Here is a 20,683-nt window from a genome sequence, read left to right on the forward strand (position 1 = left end):
AGTTGCTCAAAAAAAAGGATAACCGTTCTCAATCAAGTTGCACTAGCATTATTTAAGGAGTTCAGTGATCAATCTTACCTTTGGTGCGGAAATGGAAAAATTGCTAAACATGACATACAACAAGATTCAAGCTAATAGATTTGATTAGAAAAATGAAACTAAAATTTAAGGAATTGCTATTGTATAAATGGATGTAGTCTTGGACGTATGTAAGGAAGAAGGGAAGCACATGGTATCAAGTGATAAAGAAGCCTATGAGGCTGTGTAGAGATAGAGTGATCTCTTCCATCTACCACACTTCAATTATGTGGAGAGAAAAAAGTGAGAGTGATGGAACATATGAGAATTAAAAATGTCTCCTTTGTTGCTTAAAACTTATAGTGCTGTGACTAAGATTTGGGGCCATGTGCACTTGGTGGCACACTAACAGAGATTTATGGACCGATTGGTTGTAATTGTTGACCTTTTGTCTCATTTGAAGTCTCTAAAACTTTATAACCAAATCGAAATAAATATGAAGATTGAGAGAATGGGAGAATGTAAAATTTACAACCTCATGGCTGACTAAATAGTCAATTTCCATCCTTGATTTATTTTACAATTTTAACTAAACATATAGTCATGCCCACGTGGAAGAATCAGATTGGGCAACACACTCACGTGGAAGAATTTAGCTCCTTGGAAGATTTGTTTTCGTCAACAGAGAAGAGACCATTGGAGCGTTGAGACAGAGAAGAATCCTCATCGCTTGTGTCCAATACAAACATTGGTTGTGTTGGCTTAGGAAGATCCATTGTGGAAGTCAGCATCGACATAACTTGTTTGATGGTTGGTCTATCAATAGCTTGATGTTGAACACAGAGCAAACCAATATGAACACATCTCCCTACTTCAACTGTATCAACCGAATCATCATAATCAACAAGATCTTCATCCAGTAGATTCACTCCTCCAGTTTCACTCCAAGATTCCCATGCCTGTTACAACAAATCAAAAACCCGCGAAAGCATGTGAGAATTTAGAATCAAATCTAGACCCTGCAAAGTGTTTAAGACATGTTCTTACATATGAGAGAAGGTTTTTGCCATCTTTTCCGTAGCTAAAGCTCGAAATCTCCTTTCCGGTGATGATTTCGAGCATCAGAACTCCGAAGCTGTAAATGTCGGATTTCTCAGAGAACGTCCCTGTCCAAGCATATTCGGGAGACATGTATCCTCTGTTCACATATCAATTTACAAGTTAGTCAAGTTAAACATAAAGAAAGAGTTTTTACTGAGCATGTCGGAAGATTAGGATTGGTTTCTTACAGAGTTCCTACAACACTGCCAGTGCTGTCTTGATGTTGCTTTCCATGAAACATCCGAGCCAATCCAAAATCCGATATCTTAGGGTCCATTTTCTCATCCAAGAGAATGTTGCTGACCTTCAGATCACGGTGAACAACTCTGAGTAATGAATCGCGGTGGAGATAGAGAAGTCCACGAGCAATTCCTTGAATGATATTGTATCTCTTAGGCCAATCAATCTCAACCTTCTTCTTCAAATCTGTTACAGCCAAACTGATCAGAATAAAGAACTTTCTATTATCATGAGCAAAGAGGAGGCTTACCAAAGAGAAAAGTATCAAGGCTTTTGTTCACCATATATTCAAAGACCAATAACTTCTCTTCTCCATCGATGCAGCATCCCAAAAGCCGAACCAAGTTTCTGTGCTGTAGTTTTGAGATAAGTTTTATCTCATTCATGAACTCCTCTTTACCCTGAACAGAGCTGGTGGAAAGACGCTTTACAGCTATTTCCTTCCCATCGTGAAGCTTCCCCTGAAGTCAACATAGTTGCAGACAGTCATATAAAGAAGCAAAAATATCAAAACGAGGAAGAGCTTCTTACTATATAGAAGGAACCGTATCTCTTACCTTGTAAACCGTACCGAACCCACCCTGACCAAGTTTATTCGACGCGCTGAAATTGTTTGCGGCGGTTTGTAAGGTTTGAATCTCAAAGAAGTTTAAACCTGAGACATGTTGTGATTCCAAATCACTCTTCCAAGAGCCTTCTACATTTTCCTTGGAGACAAGACTTGAATCTAATAAACATAAGCAACGATGTGTTAGCACCAATGTATTGAGCTAAAGCTCAAATAGACGCCTGAAAGCAAAAGCAGAAGGAAGTTATTTGTATTCTCACCATTTTGTTTCATTCTGTATCTCCAACACCCATATGCAGCAAGCACCAAGATCAAGCAAATAGAGAGGCTGAGAGTGGCAATAGTAATAACCTTGATTCGCTTGCTTCCAGCTGAAAGGGAAACACAACAACATTGTTAAGACTCAAGACAGTTAAGAGATTACAAGAAAGGCTCTTTATGAAGGCTTACTCAATTCAGAATGTGCAAGACGAAGGGAAAGAGTCTCTCCTCCGGCAGCAAATTTCACGGTGTCTAACAGCTCCCGGTCCCAGAGCAAACATCCTATTCCTTTAATAAATGAAAAGGCTGTGCAAGAACAGTTCCTTAGACAGCCCTGGTGGCACTGTTCTTCATTGCTAAAGCTTGCTAATTCGTAAGAATCTGGAGGCTTTACGTTGGCAACATGATAGAAGAGGTCTCTTTCTTTCCCCTGTGTTTCTTCAGAAGAGTTCTCTCGGCAAGATAAGTCCGTGCGCCTCGCACACCCACGGCTCCAGTTCCCGCTTCTCCACTCCTCATCTGACTTTGGCTCAAACCCTTTCAAGCACTGGCACGTTGGAGTCTCGGACCTCACACACAAACCAAAAGGTCCACATGTACCGTAAAGATCACACGAGCTCACCGGACCTTCAAAGTGCTTAATCCATTTGGTTCCCTCATAGCGTTGAATCCTCAACGATCCCTCTGACGTTAGCTTGATGGATGACAAATTGAAATTTCTCAGTACACAGAAAGCGAAAACACCAGTGCCGTTGACTACATCTTGAACCATTCCCAACGGATTTATATATGATTCATCCATTTCAGGTATCCCAGTGAACCTCGTTCCCGCCCATGGTCCGCTTCTCCAATAAGGCGACGAGCCTTTCCATATAACGCCTTGCGAGGGAACTTGTGGTGTGATCTCAGCTACAAAATCCCCAGGTGATGGATCAGTCTCACTTCTCCAGGAAGTCAAAACACGTTTCTTGTTGTGAGGAGTATCATACATCAGAGACGTGAGTGGTAGCATAGTATCACCAAGATGCTCAAAACTCTGCCACAAATACTCTCCAGTAACGTTATCCACGAGGACGAGATTCCCGGTGTCTAAAAGCTCAGCACGACACTTGTTTGAAGTGAGATCTCCTTCTGATGACCACACGTGATCTTGCTTGCCATCGAACAAGACAAGACTTCCGTTGCTACTGATTGTGAGACTCGCCATGGGGCTGGAGACTGGCTTCTCTCTGTTAGCCACCCAAACAATAACACGAGGAGTGACTTTCTGGAACCAGATTCCAACATACTGGTTCCTTGAATTGTTGGTAGTGAAGAAGCCTAGCTCAAAAGATCCACCAGGAGAGCTGAGAGTTTGGCCTACTGACAAAGGACTCGAAGAGGTTATAGCTGCATAGCCAGAGTTGAAGAACAAGGTTGTTATCAAGAGCAAGCATACAACCATACCCATCTTGAGATATGAACAAATAAATTTTATTTTGGTGGAATTTAAAGAACAATCCTCCTATAGAGTTTGATCTATAAACGTAGAAACTGATGTCTTCTTCTGCTACTTAAAGAGACACCTAAAGTTGACCAGGTTTTTAGATCGCAATACTTGACTTTTTCAAAGTTTCCTTTAACTTTGTATGGTGCAATAATGTATCACTATCAATAATCTATTCTTCAAGTTGCTTTCTATTTTCTACAATTAAACAGAAATAAAGAATGAGAGGTTGAAACAATCCATTTGCGCTAAGTCTACATAGAAGTCAAAATTCTCTCCAAGCGCTGAAAAATATTTTTCAAAATTCACACTCACTTTCCATGAAAGAGGGTCCATATGCAGAAGTTACCTGGATGCTACGGAACCTTTGCATATCTGAAATATTTCCTTCAAACTATCATTTAAATCACACAAATTGAAATTGCAATAATAATAATAATAATCGCGCATAGATAAATCAGCTTGAATAACTCAAGTACATAACTATATACGTCGGATCAAACAAGATTTTGGATTTCTTGCAAGAACACAACTAAGAGAAATCTAAAGTACCTATATTTTCACGAAGTCAAAACTCCGTCAGTCATTTCGTCAAACATAAACACTGCGCCCCTCCCTTATTGAAGAAGCGGTCAAGCAGAGACCCAAAGGAAAATCAAAAAAGTTTAAAAAAGTAATTGTGATTAGTCATACTGAGATCATCTGGGCGTAAGCGTTTGGATCAAAAGTTTGCGACTTTAACTGAGAAACTTGCGTAAACAAACCACACAATTTTTGATGACGCGAGAAAGCAGGAAAAAGAAGAATTTTGAAGATGATGATATTTTGCAAGGCCGTGAACAACACTCTGGATTTGTCTCTTTTCTTTGAATATCTGAGCCATTAAGCCTTCTCTGTCTCTGGCGTAGACACAAAAAAAGTCAAAAACACGTGCGGTTTGGACATTGAAGCCGTACTTCTTTGGCCATGTTAAAAACAATGCGGCCGCCTCGCCTTTGATATGGGTAAGACCGCATAATTTCCGTGCATAATTTCTGCCTAGACTTTTTAAGTTTTTTTTTCTGTCCGTGTAAAATTGAAACACGGTTGATTATTTTTTACTCATTATTGACAGATTTTGTATAATTATTCATTAATAAATAATTACAATTAGCTATCAAACCCAAAACAAACACATAATTATTTCATTTAAGAATTTTTTCGTACCAAATACACCATAATCTAGATGTTCGACGAATCAAAAAGAATCTGTTTAAAATTATATATAAAAAATTATATAATTATTTCTAAGAACATGTGTCATCGTGTTTAAAATAACTAAATATATTATAAATATATTTAATTGTATTTAAAATTAGGTCCCGCGTAATATTCGAGTATTCTTCGAAAAATCGGTAACTCACTAGGTTCGGGGTTGTCGTCCGACTAGCGCCTACCGTAGTTCCGAATAGGTTCCTGCTTAATCTCCCTCTCTCCGTCGTAAAATTAAATGGCTTTTTTTGGGTCTTCTAACGTTTTTTTTTTTGTTTTCCACTTATGTTCGTTCTTGTTTGTCTTGTTATATTAAAATATCTTAAATCAAGATGACATTTGGCATACATCAAAATGTAAACGAAAGGTGAAGTTTCTACTTCATAGTTTTATAAGACCCTAAAATTCTTTTATTTTAAACATTTTTTAATTTCTTGTGTTAATTCACTTTAAAAAATCAGACTCCAAGAGTGGCAGGCAACAAACAACAAAACTTAGTGTTTTAGGTGATTCAATACATAACCAGCTTATATTAAGCACCAATATCTTCACAATCGTTTCAATTTGTAAACATGGTTTATCATTTGCAAAAGCAATGTTCTTTTATCTACCAAATATAGCACTTTGTGTTATTATCATTCATAGGAATTGTAAAGCGAAAACAGGTTGTTTTGGTCTCAGAAGATCCATTGTTGTAATAAGAAGCATTGACATGAATTGTGCAATGTTGGGTCTATCCACAGCTTGTTGTTGAGTGTAGAACAAACCAATATGTATATATCTCGGTACTTCGGTGTCAGAACCGGAAATGGATATATTTTGAAATTTGATAAACACAAACATATAAGAAACATTTGATCCGTAAATCAAGATTTAAGAACGATAGAAAAAGTAATTTGACGTACATAATCGAGAAGACTTAATTTGGCCTTCCTCTCCAATAGTGAAGTTTTCGAAATCCTCTTTCATGTTATGGTTTCCAGTACTATAACTCCCAATGCATAGATGTAGGATTTCTCAAAGATCATTCATGTTCATTCATACTCTGGAGGCATATATATGTACCAAACTACTTACTCGGGTTGATAATGTAAGAAAGTAAAGAGTTTGTTTGAGATGTTATCCATATAAATAAAGGAGGCATATAGATACATACAGATTTCCAACAACTCTGTGAGTGTTGGCTTGATGTTGTGTTCCTTAGAACATCCGAGCCAACCCAACACTCGCAGAGTGACTGGCTTTTCACTATCAGTAGCAATGGGAGCCTTATCTTGTTCTTCTCCTCATGTAAAATAAGGCTCTCATTTCTACTGATAGTGAGATTCACGCTTGTTTTTGTGACTTGCTTATCTCTATTAGCAACCTAAACAACGATCTGAGTAATGTTCTTGAACCAGATCCCAACATACAACTGAGGTTTCCTAACTCATAAGGATTTGCTTTGGATATAGCTGCATAGCCATTACTTGGGAATATGATCAGCAAGAAGAGAAAGGAAGCAAATAAAACAATATCAATCTTGCCCCATACGTACAAGAGCTTTTCAACAGATTTAAGTTTATGAAAAAACCATCTAGACCACATTGACCTTCTAGAATCACTCTCTTTCCATTCACACCAAATAAAACAAAAAACATATTTATATTTTCCGTATTTTATATTCCATGTTGCCTTGGCAGAGAACTTTGAATATTATTCATAATAGAATAGAAGCCAACAACTTTCCATCTAACCAATCACATCAGAAATAAAGCATCAAAAATAAAGCAAAAACAAAACAGAGCTAGATTTATGCAACATCCTACTTGCATTATTCAAGGATTCAACAATATTAATCAGCTCTGACACATAAACCAATACGTTTCAAGTGATTTAAAAATTCTGAAAGCGTAAGCAGTGGAATTTGGAAGATCAAAAAATCATTAAAAATCCTCACCTTATTGCTGATAGTGGAGGTATGACTTTGATGGGCGGCTTCAACAATTGGTCCCTACTGCTAGACTTCAAAACTTGACATCTCATTCAGGCAAGATAAGATGATATCAACAAGTACAAAAATGCCTGTGATGCACAATGAATAACAGTATTAACCTGTTTTGAGTATTGACCAAGTCAACGAAAGGATAACAAAACATGAGATCTCAAAATCTTAGGCTCATGAATTATATATAATAAGAGCTTTTATCGTCCTTGGATCACAGAGTGTGTCAAGTCATTGACAGAGAAAAGATATTTAGACGATGACACATCGTTAGAAGTTTCCATTGAGTTTGCACCGCAAATATTGGCTGCTTTGGAATTGGAAGATCTGTTGTTGAAGTAATCATAGACAGTACTTCAAGAATGTTTGGTCTAGCTGCAGCGTCCTGCTGAACACATAGAAGACCAACCTGAACACATCTTGCAACTTCAATGGCGTTGCAAGAATAATCAAGATCTCTATCCAGAAGATTAGTTCCCCCGGACTCGTACCAAGATTCCCAAGCCTGAATATACTAATAACAAATTTGTAAGGGTGCCTGGAAATGTCTACAATTGAAGAAAAATCAAAATCATTTTTACTTACATATGCAAGAAGGCCTTTGCTCTCATCACCACCAAAGGCGAACCTTGAAATCTTCTTTCCGCTGATGATTTCCAACATCAGAACTCCGAAGCTATAGATGTCAGACTTCTCAGAGAATAACCCTGCCATTGCATACTCTGGAGAGTGGAGACATATATCCACTGTTCAAATATCAAACAGTTTCACCAGATGTTGATTATAGGATGATAAAGAACGAATCCTTGTTAAGGTTTTAGCTGAAGACAGGTTCTTACAAAGTTCCTGCAACCCTTAGAGTGTTGTCCTGAAACTGGGTTCCCTGGAACATCCGAGCCAATCCAAAGTCCGATATTTTTGGGTTCATCTTCTCATCCAGAAGAATATTGCAAACCTTCAGATCTAGGTGAATGACCCTAAGGCGGGAGTCACGGTGGAGATAGAGGAGTCCACGTGCAATACCTTGAATGATGTCGAATCTCTTTGGCCAATCGATCTCAAGCTTTAGAGTTGAATCTAGCCAATAACATAGACTAATATTAGTGACAGTAACACACCAACTATTACCATATAATGAGAAGGAAAAGAGAAATGAAATAAAGGACAGACCAAAGAGGAATATATCAAGGCTTTTGTTCACCATAAACTCGGAAATCAATAGCTTCTCTTCCCTTTCTATGCAGTATCCCAAAAGCCGAACCAAGTTTCTATGTTGTAGTTTTGAGATTAATGTTATCTCATTCATGAACTCCTCTGTACCCTGACCAGAGCTACTAGAAAGGCGTTTAACGGCTATTTCCTTCCCATCTAGCAGGTTTCCCTGGAAGAATAGTTTAAGATAAAATCTGGAGAAGAAGAAATATAGAGAGGAGAAGCAAATAGAACAGAATATAACATACCTTGTACACTGGACCAAATCCACCTTGACCAATCGGAAAGAAATTTACACCTAATATATCTTGTGGCTCGAAATCATTCTTCGATGCATCTTGCACCAGTTAGTGTAAAGCTGATTAAGAACAAAATACTGGGACATGGAAAGAGAACGAGAGAAATAAAGCTGCTAAGGTTTTCACTGTCTCACCATTTTTCCCATTTCTGTATCTCCATAACATATATGCGGCAACAACCAATATCACGAAAATGGAAAGGCTTGAAGCAGTACCAACAATAATCCTGGCTAAACTGCTTTCAGCTGGTACATAAAATTATAAAGAAAGTTGAATCTTCAAAGTAATAACATCTCTAGAAGAAATATGTTTGATTCTAACCCAATTCCGAACGTGCAAGACGGAGGGAGAGAGTTTCCCCACTAGACAAAAAATGAACTGTGTCCAGTAGCTTTCCATTCCACACTAAGCATCCAATCCCACTTATATAGGCAAATGCTGTGCAAGAACAGTTGCGCAGGCAACCTTGGTAGCACATTTTGCATCGAGGAAGCTTGCAAATTGGTGCATATCCGGAGTCTTTACATTGGTCATACGATAGAAGCCGTCTGTCTCTTTGGCTTGAGAGTTCGCCTGGCAAGATAACTGTTTACGTCTCACACACCCACTTGTCCATTTCCTTCTTCTCCACTCCTCATCTGACTTGGGTACAAACCCTTTCATGCATATACACTTCGGGGTACTGGATCTCACACACAAACCAAAAGGCCCGCAGGTACCGTCTAAATCACAATGGTGTTCTGGTTCCGCAAGGTGATGCATCCATCTTTTGCCTTGATCCCAGTATATCTTCATCTCCCCCTCTGATGTTAGGGTAATATACGATAGATTAAAATTTCTTAGCGTGGAATAAGAGAAAGATCCTGTGCCGGTTGCTAAATCTTGGACAACCGTGAATGGACTTACATATGTTTCATCAAACTGTGGAAACCCAGTGAATCTTGTTTCTGCCCATGGACCAGTTCTCCAGTAAGGCAGTGAGTCTCTTCTTATAAGGCCTTGCAAGGGGACTTGTGGTGTAATCTCCGGTGAGAAACTCCCAGGAGATGGATCGCTATTACTTTTCCATGAAGTCAATACACGCTTCGTGCCATGGGAAAGATCATACATCAACGATGAGTGAGGCAGCATAGTATCACCAAGATTCTCGAAGCTTTGCCATATCGTTGTTCCTGAAACATCATCAATAATGAAAAAACGCTGCGTTTTGGTGAGAGAAAAATAAGGCGATTTTGAGTGCGACTGCGATTTGGGTTTTTTAGTTACGATGGAGACGGCGATTCCGCCGGATCTGACGGTTGTTCCGGAAGGAGTTCGGGGGGAAGAGACTGCGGAGGTTGGTAGATCTCAGATCGAGAAGAAATTGGATCAAAGCTGGGTATCTGTAGCTCAAGATAAGAAATCGCTGCGAAAATACGAGGTTGAGATATCGACTAAAGGGGGGAAGCAAAAGGTGGAGATTCCGGATGCGGTGGTCACTGATTCGACGCCGCTGTGGGATGATTTCGTTATAGGAAAGTTTCTGGATCTGGCTCCTCATCTTGCCAAGGTCCACATGGTCCTTAACAAAATTTGGCGATATGGTGATCTATCTGCAAAGGTTGAAGTATACGAAGTAATGCGACAACGATGCAATTCAAAATCTCAGATCCTAAAGCTCGAGAGAAGATTCTAAGGCAGGGTATGTGGAATATTGCAGGGGTTCCGATGGTAGTAACAAAATGGAATCCAAGAATAGAGGAGGAGAAACATGAAGAGGAGTCGATTCCCATGTGGATTCATCTCACAAAGGTCCCTTTGAATATGTTCTCTTGGGAGGGTCTCAGTCTTATTGCTAGTCCTGTGGGAGTTCCAGTAAAGCTACACCCTGAGACAATTGCTTGTTCGAGTTTCAAAGTCGCAAAAGTTTTTGTGAATGTGGATGTGTCTAAAGCATTACCGAAGGAGATGAACTTCTCAAGCAAAGGGAAGGAGTTCATGGTGGAGTTTCACTATCCGTGGCTTCCTTCAAGATGTCAACACTGTGACAAATGGGGTCATGGTGAGAAAGTCTGTTCTCTGAAGAGGAAAGGAAAAGAGAAGGAAGCTAGTTCAGCTTCTAAATCGAAGGAAGTAGAGGGAAGTAAAGAGGTAGTAGATGTTGGAGATACATGTAAGGAAGGAAAAGAGGTTATGATGGGGGAGTCCTCTACTTATAGGGTGGAGGAAGCAGCTCTGAATACAAGAACAGATGATGTGGTGAAATGGCTACAGGTCTCTCCGGGAAAGGTTGGTAGATCGGCTCCGAAGATAGATGACTCTAAAATCCAAATCTCGGCATCAAAGTTTACAGTGTTGAGCATCAATGATGAGTAAGAAGGTGAAATTCCTGAAGAGGCACAAGATTTTGAGACTGATGATTTGGAAGTGGGTGATGAGAAATTGGAGATATTTGAAGAAGAGATGCTGGAAGATAGGTTATTGGAAGGAAGTACAAGAAAGGATAAAGCAAATATGCAGAGAGGTAGAAAGAAAGGCCAGAAGGCTAAAGCTCGTGATGAAAATCCTATTAAGAGCAAAAGGTCTTCTCGACGGAAAAACTAATATGGAGGGGTTCTTCTGGAATGTGCGCGGATTCAACAAATTTTTGAAACATACCATCTTCAAAGAGTGGGTTAGAAGCAGTGATATGAAGTTTGGATGTGTTTTGGAAACTAGGGTGAAAGAAAGGAAAGCGGGAGAAATTTTGAATTCGGTGTTCAAGGATTGGTCAGCAATGATGAACTATGAACATAGTCAGGGAGGAAGGATTTGGCTAGTTTGGAGAGAGTCAGTTCGTATGACTCATGTGTACAAGTCAGACCAACTTATTACTTGCTCGATAGGGTTTCAAAATGAGGAAGAGTTTTTTTGCTCCTTTATCTATGCGAGCAATGGGGCAGAAGAGAGAAAGGTCTTATGGGGAGATCTATGTGACCATCATTCTTCTCCAATGTTCAAAAACAAAGCTTGGCTGTTAATGGGTGATTTTAATGAGATTCTTGATGGTGAGGAGAGTACTGGGTTCACAAGATTGCTTAGGCCTCCGAGTGGAATGAGAGATTTCCAAAGGATGGTCCTAGATTGTAATCTCTCTGACATGGGATATCAGGGGCCGCTTCATACTTGGTACAACAAGAGGGAAGAGGGTGTGATCTGCAAGAAGTTAGATAGAGTTTTGATGAATAATGCGGCTCTCAATAGGTTCCCAAATGGATTTGCAAAATTTGAGCCAGGGGGATGTTCTGATCACTTAAGATGCAAGATCCATCTGATGCCATCAAGTGAAAAAATAAAACGGCCATTCAAGTATGTGAATGCTATTGGGAGTCTACCGAGTTTCATCCCTAATATTGGGAATCTACGGAGGTGCTATTTCACTCAACTTCTGCTATATTCAGATTCTCCAAGAAACTCAAAAACCTTAAGCCTCATATAAGAGAACTGGGAAGAGAGAAGCTAGGGAATCTAACATTGAGAACCAAGGAAGCTTATGGTACCTTATGTGAGAAGCAGAAGAATACTCTGGTGCAACCTACAGAAGTTAGTGTTCATGAGGAAGCGGAAGCCTATGAGAAATGGCTACATATTGCGGGGTTGGAAGAAGAACACCTAAAGCAGAAGGCAAAGCTTCATTGGCTGGAAGTGGAAGACTTAAATAACAAAACATTCCACAATTCTATTAGAGCTCGCAAAGCTCAGAACACCATTCGAGAGATAAGAAGCTCAAATGGAGTTGTTCTTAGAATGCATGAGGAGATAAAAGTGGAGGCAGTGAGATATTTCTCGGAGTTTTTGAACCTGAGCCCGGATAATCATCAAGAAGCTACTGTGGCAGAGTTAAAGGAGCTAATGAAATATAGATGCACGAAAGAAGATTGCAGACAATTGGAGGGTGAGGCTTCAGAAGAGGAAATAAGGAAAGTGTTGTTCTCCATACCTTCACATAAATCTCCAGGGCCCGATGGGTCTCTGAGTGAATTCTTCAGAACTGCTTGGCCAGTCATCGGAGCTGACTTCATTGTAGCAGTTCAATCTGTATTCAAGTATGGGTTCCTGCCAAAAGAAGTCAACTCAACCATACTTGTCTTAGTTCCCAAGAAAGTTGATTCCATGGAGATGAAGGACTATAGGCCCATTGCCTGCTGCAATGTGTTGTACAAAGTGGTGTCAAAGATCTTGGCGAACAGACTGAAGAAGATATTGCCTAGTGTAATAACAAAGAATAAATCTGCTTTCATCAAAGGGAGATTGTTGATGGAGAATGTGCTTCTGGCTTCGGAATTGGTGAAAGACTACCATAAGGATTCTGTTACTCATAGGGGGTGATGAAGATAGACATATCCAAAGCTTTTGATTCTGTTCAATGGACATTTGTTTTGAGGAGTCTAGAAGCTTTGGGAATTCCGGAGAGGTTCATTAGATGGATTAGGTTGTGTATCACCACTCCATCATTCTCGGTGCAGGTGAATGGAGACTTGGCTGGCTACTTTCAAAGCTCAAGAGGTTTGCGCCAAGGATGCTCACTTTCTCCTTATCTCTTTGTGCTGTGTATGAATGTTCTGTCGCTAAAAATCGATCAAGCAGTGGCAGAGAAGAAGTTCAAGTTTCATCCTCGTTGTAAGTTGCTTTCTATAACTCACCTATGCTTTGCGGATGATATGATGGTGTTTGTGGAGGGGTCAAAAGAGTCTGTTTAGGGAGCTCTATCAGTATTTGATAAATTTGCTGAGTGGTCTGGTCTGAATATAAGCATAGTGAAATCTACATTATATTTAGCGGGGGTCTCTGAGGTGGAGGAAGGGAGAATACTGTCAAATTTTCCATTTGCAAAAGGAGAGCTTCCTGTTAGATACCTTGGTCTTCCTTTGATGACTAAAGCTATGCGTAAACAAGACTATTTCCCGTTGGTTGAGAAGATCAGGGGCAGAATCAGTACCTGGACAAGTAGATTTCTCTCTTATGCCGGTAGACTTCAATTGATTAAATCGGTATTATTGAGTTTGGTGAATTTCTGGGCCACTGTCTATCTTCTTCCTAGTAAGTGTATACAGGAAATAGAGAGTCTTTGTGGGGCTTTTCTCTGGACAGGACCTGAGTTAAAAGTCACGGGAGCTAAGGTGGCTTGGAGTGTTGTATGTCAGACAAAGTATGAAGGAGGATTGAGAATCCGAGCTCTTAAGGTTGTCAATAGAGTTGCTTACATATGCAAGAAGGGTTTTTCCTTATTCGCCATAGCTGAATCTTGAGATTTTCTCTCCACTAATGATTTCTAACAGTAGAACTCCGAGGCTGTAGATGTCTAACTTCTCAGAGAACCTCCCAGTCTATGCATACTCATGAGCCATATATCCTCTGTGCAAATATAAAATTTCTGAATCAAGTTTGATATATTATTATGACTATGAATGTTTTGGAAATGGATTCTTACAAAGTTCCTACAATCCTGCGAGTGTGGTCCTGATATTCGGTTCCCTGATACATCTGAGCAAATCCAAAATCTGATATTTTTGGGTTCATCTTCTCACCAAGAAGGATATTGGCCACCTTCAGGTCTCAGTGAATGACTTTGAGGCATGAATAACGGTGGAGATAGAGAAGTCCGCGGGCAATACTTTGGATGATACTGAATCTTTTCGGGTAGTCAATCTTGAGCTTTCTTCTTGGATCTAAGAGTACGGTGTTAAAAATATCAGAATTCTATACAAAGTGGAAAACTGACGAAAGTAAAGGAATGAGGCAAAAATGGATCATGCAAAGAGAAAAGTGTCAAGGCTTTTGTTCACCATAAACTCATAAATCAACGGCCTCTCTTCTATCTCTCCCCCCTCTGAACCCACTGCTCCAAATCAAAATGGACCGCAACCTACGGCCTAGACTCCCCAACCTAAGAATCCAGAAACAACCCAGGCCCAACCAACACCACAAACAGAAAACTAGGCCCAATCAATAACAGAAGACCCGGCCAAAGTCTCACAACCTATAATTCATTGCCCATCCCCTCTTCTTCGTCATCATCCTCTTCGCCATCGTCCTCAGCTCAACCATTAAACAACCCAGAAATTGAACCAAATCAAAACAATATCCATCTAATGCTGACTCGCGCCAAAGCTGGAATTCGAAAACCCAATGAAAAGACCTCTATGCCTCCAACCTAACCCAAAACACTGAACCCAAAACGATTAATCAAGCTCTAGCGGTTGAAAAATGGCGTCAAGCAGCCATGAAAGAATTCAATGCTCAAATCGCGAATCACACGTGGGAGCTTGATCCACCACCATCACAGAATGTTACCATTGTTGGTAATCGATGGCTCTTCACGACAAAATACAACCCTGACGGTACGGTTCATTGTCCCAAAGTTCATCTGGTAGCCACAGGCTACAATCAACGTCCAGGCCTCGATTATGCTGAGACACTCAGCCCCGTCATCAAGTCCACGAATATACGAATAGTTCCCAGGGTAGCGGTTGATGCAACTGGACAATTCGACAAGTAGACGTCAATAACACTTTTCTCCAAGGTACTTTGTCAGATGAAGTTTACATGTCACAATCTAAAGGCTTTGTTGATATTGATAGACCGCACCATGTTTGCTGCTTATGCAAGGCCATTTACGGTCTCAAGAAAGCGCCCATAACGTGGTATGTTTAACTCCAAGCCTATCTCATTCAGTCTGGTTTTATTAACTATGTTTCCGACACGTCGTTTTTTATCGTCAACCTTGGGAAATCAGTGGTCTATGTTCTAGTGTATGTTGACGACATACTTGTGACTGGAAATGATAACAACCTCATCCAACAAACACTTAATGCTCTTGCTCAACGGTTCTCAGTCAAAGATCATGAAGAGCTACACTATGTTCTTGGCATTGAAGTCAAGCGTAACAAGAAGGGTAGGCACTTATGTCAGAGACGCTACATGTTGGATCTCTTGGAACAAACCAACATGCTCAACGCAAAACCCGTCACTACTCCAATGGCAACATCTCCAAAGTTGACTCTGTTCTCTGGCAAACATATTTTGGATCTTACAGAAGAGCGGCGGGTGGTTGGAAGTCTGCAATATCTAGCATTCATTCGTCCGGATCTCTAGTATGCGGTTAATCGACTTTCACAGTTCATGCATGCTCCAACCGTCGATCATTGGAATGCAGTTAAGAGAACTCTGCGATACTTAGCAGGCACTACAGATCATGGCATTCTACTCTGCTGCAACAACTCCATGGTTCTTCATGCATTTTCAGATGCGGACTGGGATGGTGATGCTGATGACTACGTGTCCACAAATGGGTACATTATTTACATTGGTCATCATCTGGTCTCTTGGTCCTCCAAGAAGCAGAATACGATTGCTCGATCATCTATGTAGGCAGATGATACCACTCATATTACCCTAGGGAGTGAATTACTCTCTCAAATAAGAGGTTTAATTGCAGTACTTAGGGATTGAATCCACAAGGAGCTAGGGAACCTATTAAATCTAGTAAATTATTAATTCTGAGTGTTTGTTGTTTTATGGTTTAAAAGTAAATAGCAATCCTAATTGAGCAAGTCTATTGCTCGACTAACAAGATGATTGGGGTGTAACTTATTTGAAGATATTAGATGCAGGGTTTCTATTCAGGTGTTGGAGATTATAATCCTATAGATGCCGAACAGTTGCATGCATGATATATTAGAGCTCAACTCCATAATCACAGTGATCAGCGATGACAATGTTTCATTGGTTAACTAACTAGATCTTGGATCTCAACTGTCGTCTTTTGATCACAAGAAAGTGTCGATCGATGGTCCTATAGGGATATCAATCGATACACCTTTCGCAAATATCGATCGATTGCCAGAAGACAATATCGATCGATGCTTCTAGTTAAGCCCTAGGCGCAGGTTGATAATGCTCACTAGTGTGGGAACCGAAATTCGCACTGTCGATTTCCGTTTAAATTAGGAAAATTAAGAAAACCTTAATTTCCCAGAGGTCCCGGATATCTGTTAAACCACACGCCAAGCAAGACGAAAAGAAATAAGAAATCGTAAAAGAGAGCAAAAGGAGTTTTATTCCGAATTCGCGTATGAGCGTTACAACAAGGTAGAAGCCTCGGCTATGAGAGCTGTCGGCGAGATTCCTAGTTCTAATAACCTAAGACTGCAAAACCTAGTTGAGTCGCAGCTCGAAATAACAAAAACGGAAAGTTGCCTAATTGCTCCAAGTGCTAAGTTTTCTCTGAAAAAGTCTCTCTCCATGCTTCTCGCCTAGGACTCCTTATATACTGGATCCTAGGTCGGTTTGCGTTTTTCTTCTTCTGCCCTTAAGCCGTCATAGCGTAAAAATGGAGATATTCCATTTTTTCTGATCTTCGTAATTATCATCAAAATTTCGTATTTATCCGCGGAAACTTGACATTTATCTTTTCTTTGCGAACCAAGCGTAAAACGTCATGAGGCTTACGGGCTGTTGGTTAAAAAATCATAAGTTGGGCCTCGAGTCATGTCTTAGGTCCCTTTGGGCCGTCTTCTGACTCGAAGCGTTTATTACGGCTTCTTTCGATAAAGAACGAACTTTCAGCGGTTTTTACCGTAAAGTTTGATCGATGACTTAGAATGGCGGAAAACATGAAATGGGTTCGCTACGGTCTTCGGGAGATAGCATCGAACGGTAGACGAGAATGCATGGACTAATGTCGTATCAACGTTTCGGAAGAGCTCGGTCGCTACGTAGCGACCGAGCGGAATGGACGCTCGGTCGCTACGACGCTCGGTTGCTATGTAGCGACCGAGCTTTGGCGAGCTCTGTCGCTACGTAGCGACCGAGCGGAACACGCGTTCGGTCGTTGTGTAGCGACCTTTTTCGAGCTCTTGTCCGATGTCTCGTGTTTCCTCTGCAAAGCTTTTCGTAAGAAAGAATCTATTTCGAAAAAGTATTTGTCTAAGAAATTTCTCATTTTCTTCGGACGTTTTGAATGTTAACTTCGTCGTAACCGATTTAGACCCCAACAGTTAGCCCCCAGCTCGTTAGAACCATGACCTTCTAGCGTGAGGTTTTAGCGAGTATCTTGGCAAGTTAGGTGAGTTAGGCAGAATTAATGGTCGAAAAGGTCCGTGGTAAGTGGTCTTCTCGCTCTTCTAAAAGTAGAACGCGATAAGATTGGGGCTGCGCCTTATGACGGCTGCCTACGTAGCCTTGTTGAAGGGATCAAGCCTTTCGTAGTTCGTCTTGGAGTTAAGGTTCGTTTGACTAGTTTTCTAGCGAGACCTTTACGGTCTAGTTTTTATGTAGAGGTTATCAGGCGTGTTGCTGCCGATGGCATTTTATATGGGTGTAGAAGGAAGACTATGAGTTGTCATCTTGTAATCTAACTCTATGTGAACTGCTATATCCGTGATCTATTTCGAGAGTTTTCCGCAGTGTGCAAACTTGCGGGATTTCTGAAGACGCTCGAATATTGGCAGAGACAAATTTTGGGATCTCGTATCAAGGTTTTTAATACTATGCCTAGAGATGTTAGAGACCAGTGCGCTGGGTTTAATGCAAGACCTAGGTTTACTCCTGGTTTTAGAGGGTGTGATAACTAATTCGACTTACGTATCCCGTTTCAGTTTCATCCTGATTCCATACCGATTTAAAGTCCGCGATAGGTTCTTGGCTTATACGACTTGTATGGTTGGAACCGAGCATCTCTCCAAGGACAATTTTTAAGCCTCCTGGAAGTGCTGACCACAAATTTTGCTTTTTTTTATGGCGCTATTATCCTTGTGTCGGATGTACGAGAGTCATCTCTACGAGATGGCTAAGTCTGTTTAGGACGTTAAGAGTTTGTTGTGATCAGCAACAAACTTAATGGTTAAAATTATCGTTTCGAAGACGGATATATTTTGAGAAGATGTTAGTGCGTATGACTGTCTGGTCTTCCAAGAAAGTGTTTTTATCGAGGAAGAAAATTTCGTCGAAGAACGAATCTTCATGCGTCTGCGACGTCTCGCGATGCTGAAGATTTGTTATTCTTTCGTATGTCGCGTTTCGTGCTTGAAATGTTCGCGGGCTTGAAGATGTTTCGCGATGTTGCAAGGGTTTAGTCTTAGCCCTGCGTTTGAGAAACATTCTGGTTTGACTACGGATGTTTGCAGCCAAAATTGTTGTTCTTGTTTGGATGCTAATAATTTGATTTGCGATCGACGAATTAGGACTGAGGTGTCGCGTAAATTTGTCTGTGGGAAGAAGCTTTTTCCTTCATAGTGCTTTGTGAAGTGTTGTCCTCCCGAGATCTATTTCGTGCATTTTTGAGGATATTTCGTATAGCTCGAGAAGCTTGTTACAAATTCTTCCTTACATGCCGCATATTATGGGTAAAACATAGCGGGCTTAAAGTGAATTGTAGAATGTATCGAACTTGGTCGATTGTCGACAAGTTTTGGTTTTCCGTTAACCGTTTGGTTGTTAGAACTGAGTTTCGTTACGAAAAATTTATCATATGATTTCCGACCGTGGGTTGTACGATAATTATTCTCTTAAAAGTCTCACGACGTTTTTAGACAAAATCGTAGATTGTCGTTTAGCCGTTAAGTGATGGAGCGATGGTTTCTCAAATAATTTAGCTTGGCATGAAGGATGTGTTTTCTCAGATAGCCAAGGATGTTGTAGGTCGATGATTAAACCATGGTTATGTTAGTTTACGATCGTCCTTAAAGGGGATGGCAAATTCTGGCTTGGACCTTTACTGGAAGGCGTAATTGACCGAGGGCCAAAGAGCGCTTGTCGAGATTGATAGGCCAAGTTTGCCAGAGTTATTTGTGCTAATATGGCCGATAGTCGTAGAAAATGATTCTATGCTTTAGGTTTCAGTTATTTGATGAATGTTTCGTATAATGTTACCTATAGTCTTATGAGAATTGATTCGTTTTTGTCTGAGGAAGACGTAGCCTAAGAGGTTTGATACAGAACCAGTGCGGAGTCAGTTGCGGGACGATTGCCTGCTCGGATGTGACCGAGGGGAACGAAACGCAGAAGCCAGTGAGCCGCATGGCTAAAATACGAGATATGTTAAATCGTAATGCAAAGATCTCTCTCTTTAGATTGGTCAGTCAGATTTTACAGCTTTGTATTTGCTATACAAAATATACTTCTTCGTAAAACCAGTTATGTTTACTTTCTGTTTACTTTCAAAAGTTTATTCGTAAGACTTGGTCTAATTGTACGAAGGATTTTCGTGTAAGTAATCGGGACCGGTTTTACGAATATTGTAAATCGGTGATATGTATACACATGTCAAAGTAGCGTTGTTTCCGCGGGTTTTACGAGAAACGTTTATGCTGTGATTTCGATTTTAGGTGAAAGTTGCTTGGAGTTACTCATGGAGTGTTACCGAAGTTTATTTCACTACGATCTAGTCGCATAACGTTTTTCATAGGCTTTTTGAGAGAATTCTCATGACACATTCATTTCTGGAACGAATTGGTAACCCTGAGGTACATCTAGCCAACGATCGGGAAGAAAGTGTTCCCTTTAATGTGCTCGATGCTACATTTATTCTCGAGTTTTCTTCGTCGCAAATGTTTTCGATACTTTTCCGTAACTCACTTGGTTCAACGGAAATTGACTGAAATTCCTTGATGCTTGAAGATTTCTCGTAGAAATTTTTATACGAAACTGGCTTTATAAAGCCGGAAAGGGCTTCAAGACTTTGGCTAATCGTCGAGTTTTAATTTGATATTGGTACAGGTTTTCTATACGCATGATTGCGACAAGAAATGTTGTATAGTTTTCAAGATTATGTTCATGATCGTCTGGATATGTTGCTAGCGTTTAGAAGAATTTTAGATTGTCGTTTGCCTTTTTGGGACGATTTTATGGAGGCATTGTATTGCCTAAATGTTTTTCTGCCCATTGTTGCGAGAGTTTGCTTTGACGAAAGCGTTTTCTTGATGACAAGGAAAAAGTTTTTGAAGTTTGGGAGTATACGAGTATAGTATATGTACCTACTCCCCCCCTTTTTTACGAAAGAAAACGTTTGAACCGATACTTTGAAGGGTTGTGTACGTTTCTTCTTCCGAGGTTTAGAATGATCGACAATCCGGGTCGATTTAAAGACGACGCTGGGACTGTGATTTGGTTGTTTCCAGGTTGACGACTTGGGATATGTCGGTTTTGAGAAAATCGCTGGAAACAAATCGGTTTTAAGACGACGTTCATGTCTCTAGTTTTTTCTCTCTTTAGGAAGCGAGCTTGATATGCGTGGCGATCGTTTC

General features: G+C 40.3%; 3 protein-coding genes and 1 pseudogene across 5 annotated transcripts; 2 read left to right on the forward strand and 2 right to left on the reverse strand.

The window, feature by feature from the left end:
- Window positions 1-491: 491 nt before the first annotated feature.
- LOC106390658 (G-type lectin S-receptor-like serine/threonine-protein kinase At1g61360) lies at window positions 492-4,600 on the reverse strand. Of its 3 annotated transcripts, XM_022700771.2 has the most exons (9): window positions 4,227-4,600; window positions 4,024-4,068; window positions 2,378-3,577; window positions 2,188-2,298; window positions 1,917-2,086; window positions 1,610-1,820; window positions 1,308-1,545; window positions 1,066-1,216; window positions 492-977 (listed from the first exon to the last, which is right to left on the reverse strand). In XM_022700771.2, exons 3-9 carry the CDS (start codon window positions 3,393-3,395, stop codon window positions 657-659), a joined length of 2,220 nt encoding a protein of 739 aa, XP_022556492.2. In that variant the 5' UTR covers window positions 3,396-3,577; window positions 4,024-4,068; window positions 4,227-4,600; the 3' UTR covers window positions 492-656. The 3 variants fall into 3 exon arrangements, with proteins under 3 accessions (XP_022556492.2, XP_048612086.1, XP_013686618.2); XM_048756129.1 differs by lacking the exon at window positions 4,227-4,600 and having other exon boundaries at window positions 3,990-4,062; XM_013831164.3 differs by lacking the exons at window positions 4,024-4,068; window positions 4,227-4,600 and having other exon boundaries at window positions 2,378-3,776.
- A 566-nt stretch (window positions 4,601-5,166) lies between these two features.
- LOC125585920 lies at window positions 5,167-9,960 on the reverse strand (annotated as a pseudogene).
- Window positions 9,961-10,049: 89 nt separating this feature from the next.
- On the forward strand, window positions 10,050-12,767 carry LOC125585921. The gene is made up of 4 exons (XM_048755641.1): window positions 10,050-10,692; window positions 10,780-10,981; window positions 11,118-11,747; window positions 11,840-12,767. The coding sequence occupies exons 1-4, from the start codon at window positions 10,050-10,052 to the stop codon at window positions 12,765-12,767; spliced, it is 2,403 nt and encodes an 800-aa protein (XP_048611598.1).
- LOC125585922 lies at window positions 12,767-13,687 on the forward strand. Its single transcript, XM_048755642.1, has 3 exons — window positions 12,767-13,058; window positions 13,218-13,373; window positions 13,530-13,687. Exons 1-3 carry the CDS (start codon window positions 12,767-12,769, stop codon window positions 13,685-13,687), a joined length of 606 nt encoding a protein of 201 aa, XP_048611599.1.
- Window positions 13,688-20,683: the final 6,996 nt, after the last annotated feature.

This window comes from Brassica napus, chromosome C4, assembly GCF_020379485.1.
Source record: "Brassica napus cultivar Da-Ae chromosome C4, Da-Ae, whole genome shotgun sequence".
In the NCBI taxonomy this organism is placed as follows: domain Eukaryota; kingdom Viridiplantae; phylum Streptophyta; class Magnoliopsida; order Brassicales; family Brassicaceae; genus Brassica; species Brassica napus.

Bases quoted from the DNA above. Each gene is read 5' to 3' on its own strand.
- LOC106390658 (XM_013831164.3), bottom strand. From the start codon at position 3,638: ATGGGTATGGTTGTATGCTTGCTCTTGATAACAACCTTGTTCTTCAAC. The intron at 1,546-1,609 runs GTAAGCCTCCTC...TGGCTGTAACAG, and splicing joins CCTTGATACTTTTCTCTTTG to ATTTGAAGAAGAAGGTTGAG. The intron at 978-1,065 runs GTAAGAACATGT...TTGTTGTAACAG, and splicing joins GCAAAAACCTTCTCTCATAT to GCATGGGAATCTTGGAGTGA.
- LOC125585921 (XM_048755641.1), top strand. From the start codon at position 10,050: ATGCAATTCAAAATCTCAGATCCTAAAGCTCGAGAGAAGATTCTAAGG. The intron at 10,982-11,117 runs GTCTTCTCGACG...TTTGGAAACTAG, and splicing joins AATCCTATTAAGAGCAAAAG to GGTGAAAGAAAGGAAAGCGG. The intron at 11,748-11,839 runs GTATGTGAATGC...TGCTATATTCAG, and splicing joins AAAATAAAACGGCCATTCAA to ATTCTCCAAGAAACTCAAAA.
- LOC125585922 (XM_048755642.1), top strand. From the start codon at position 12,767: ATGAAGATAGACATATCCAAAGCTTTTGATTCTGTTCAATGGACATTT. The intron at 13,059-13,217 runs GTAAGTTGCTTT...CATTATATTTAG, and splicing joins GTTCAAGTTTCATCCTCGTT to CGGGGGTCTCTGAGGTGGAG. The intron at 13,374-13,529 runs GTACCTGGACAA...TTCTCTGGACAG, and splicing joins GAAGATCAGGGGCAGAATCA to GACCTGAGTTAAAAGTCACG.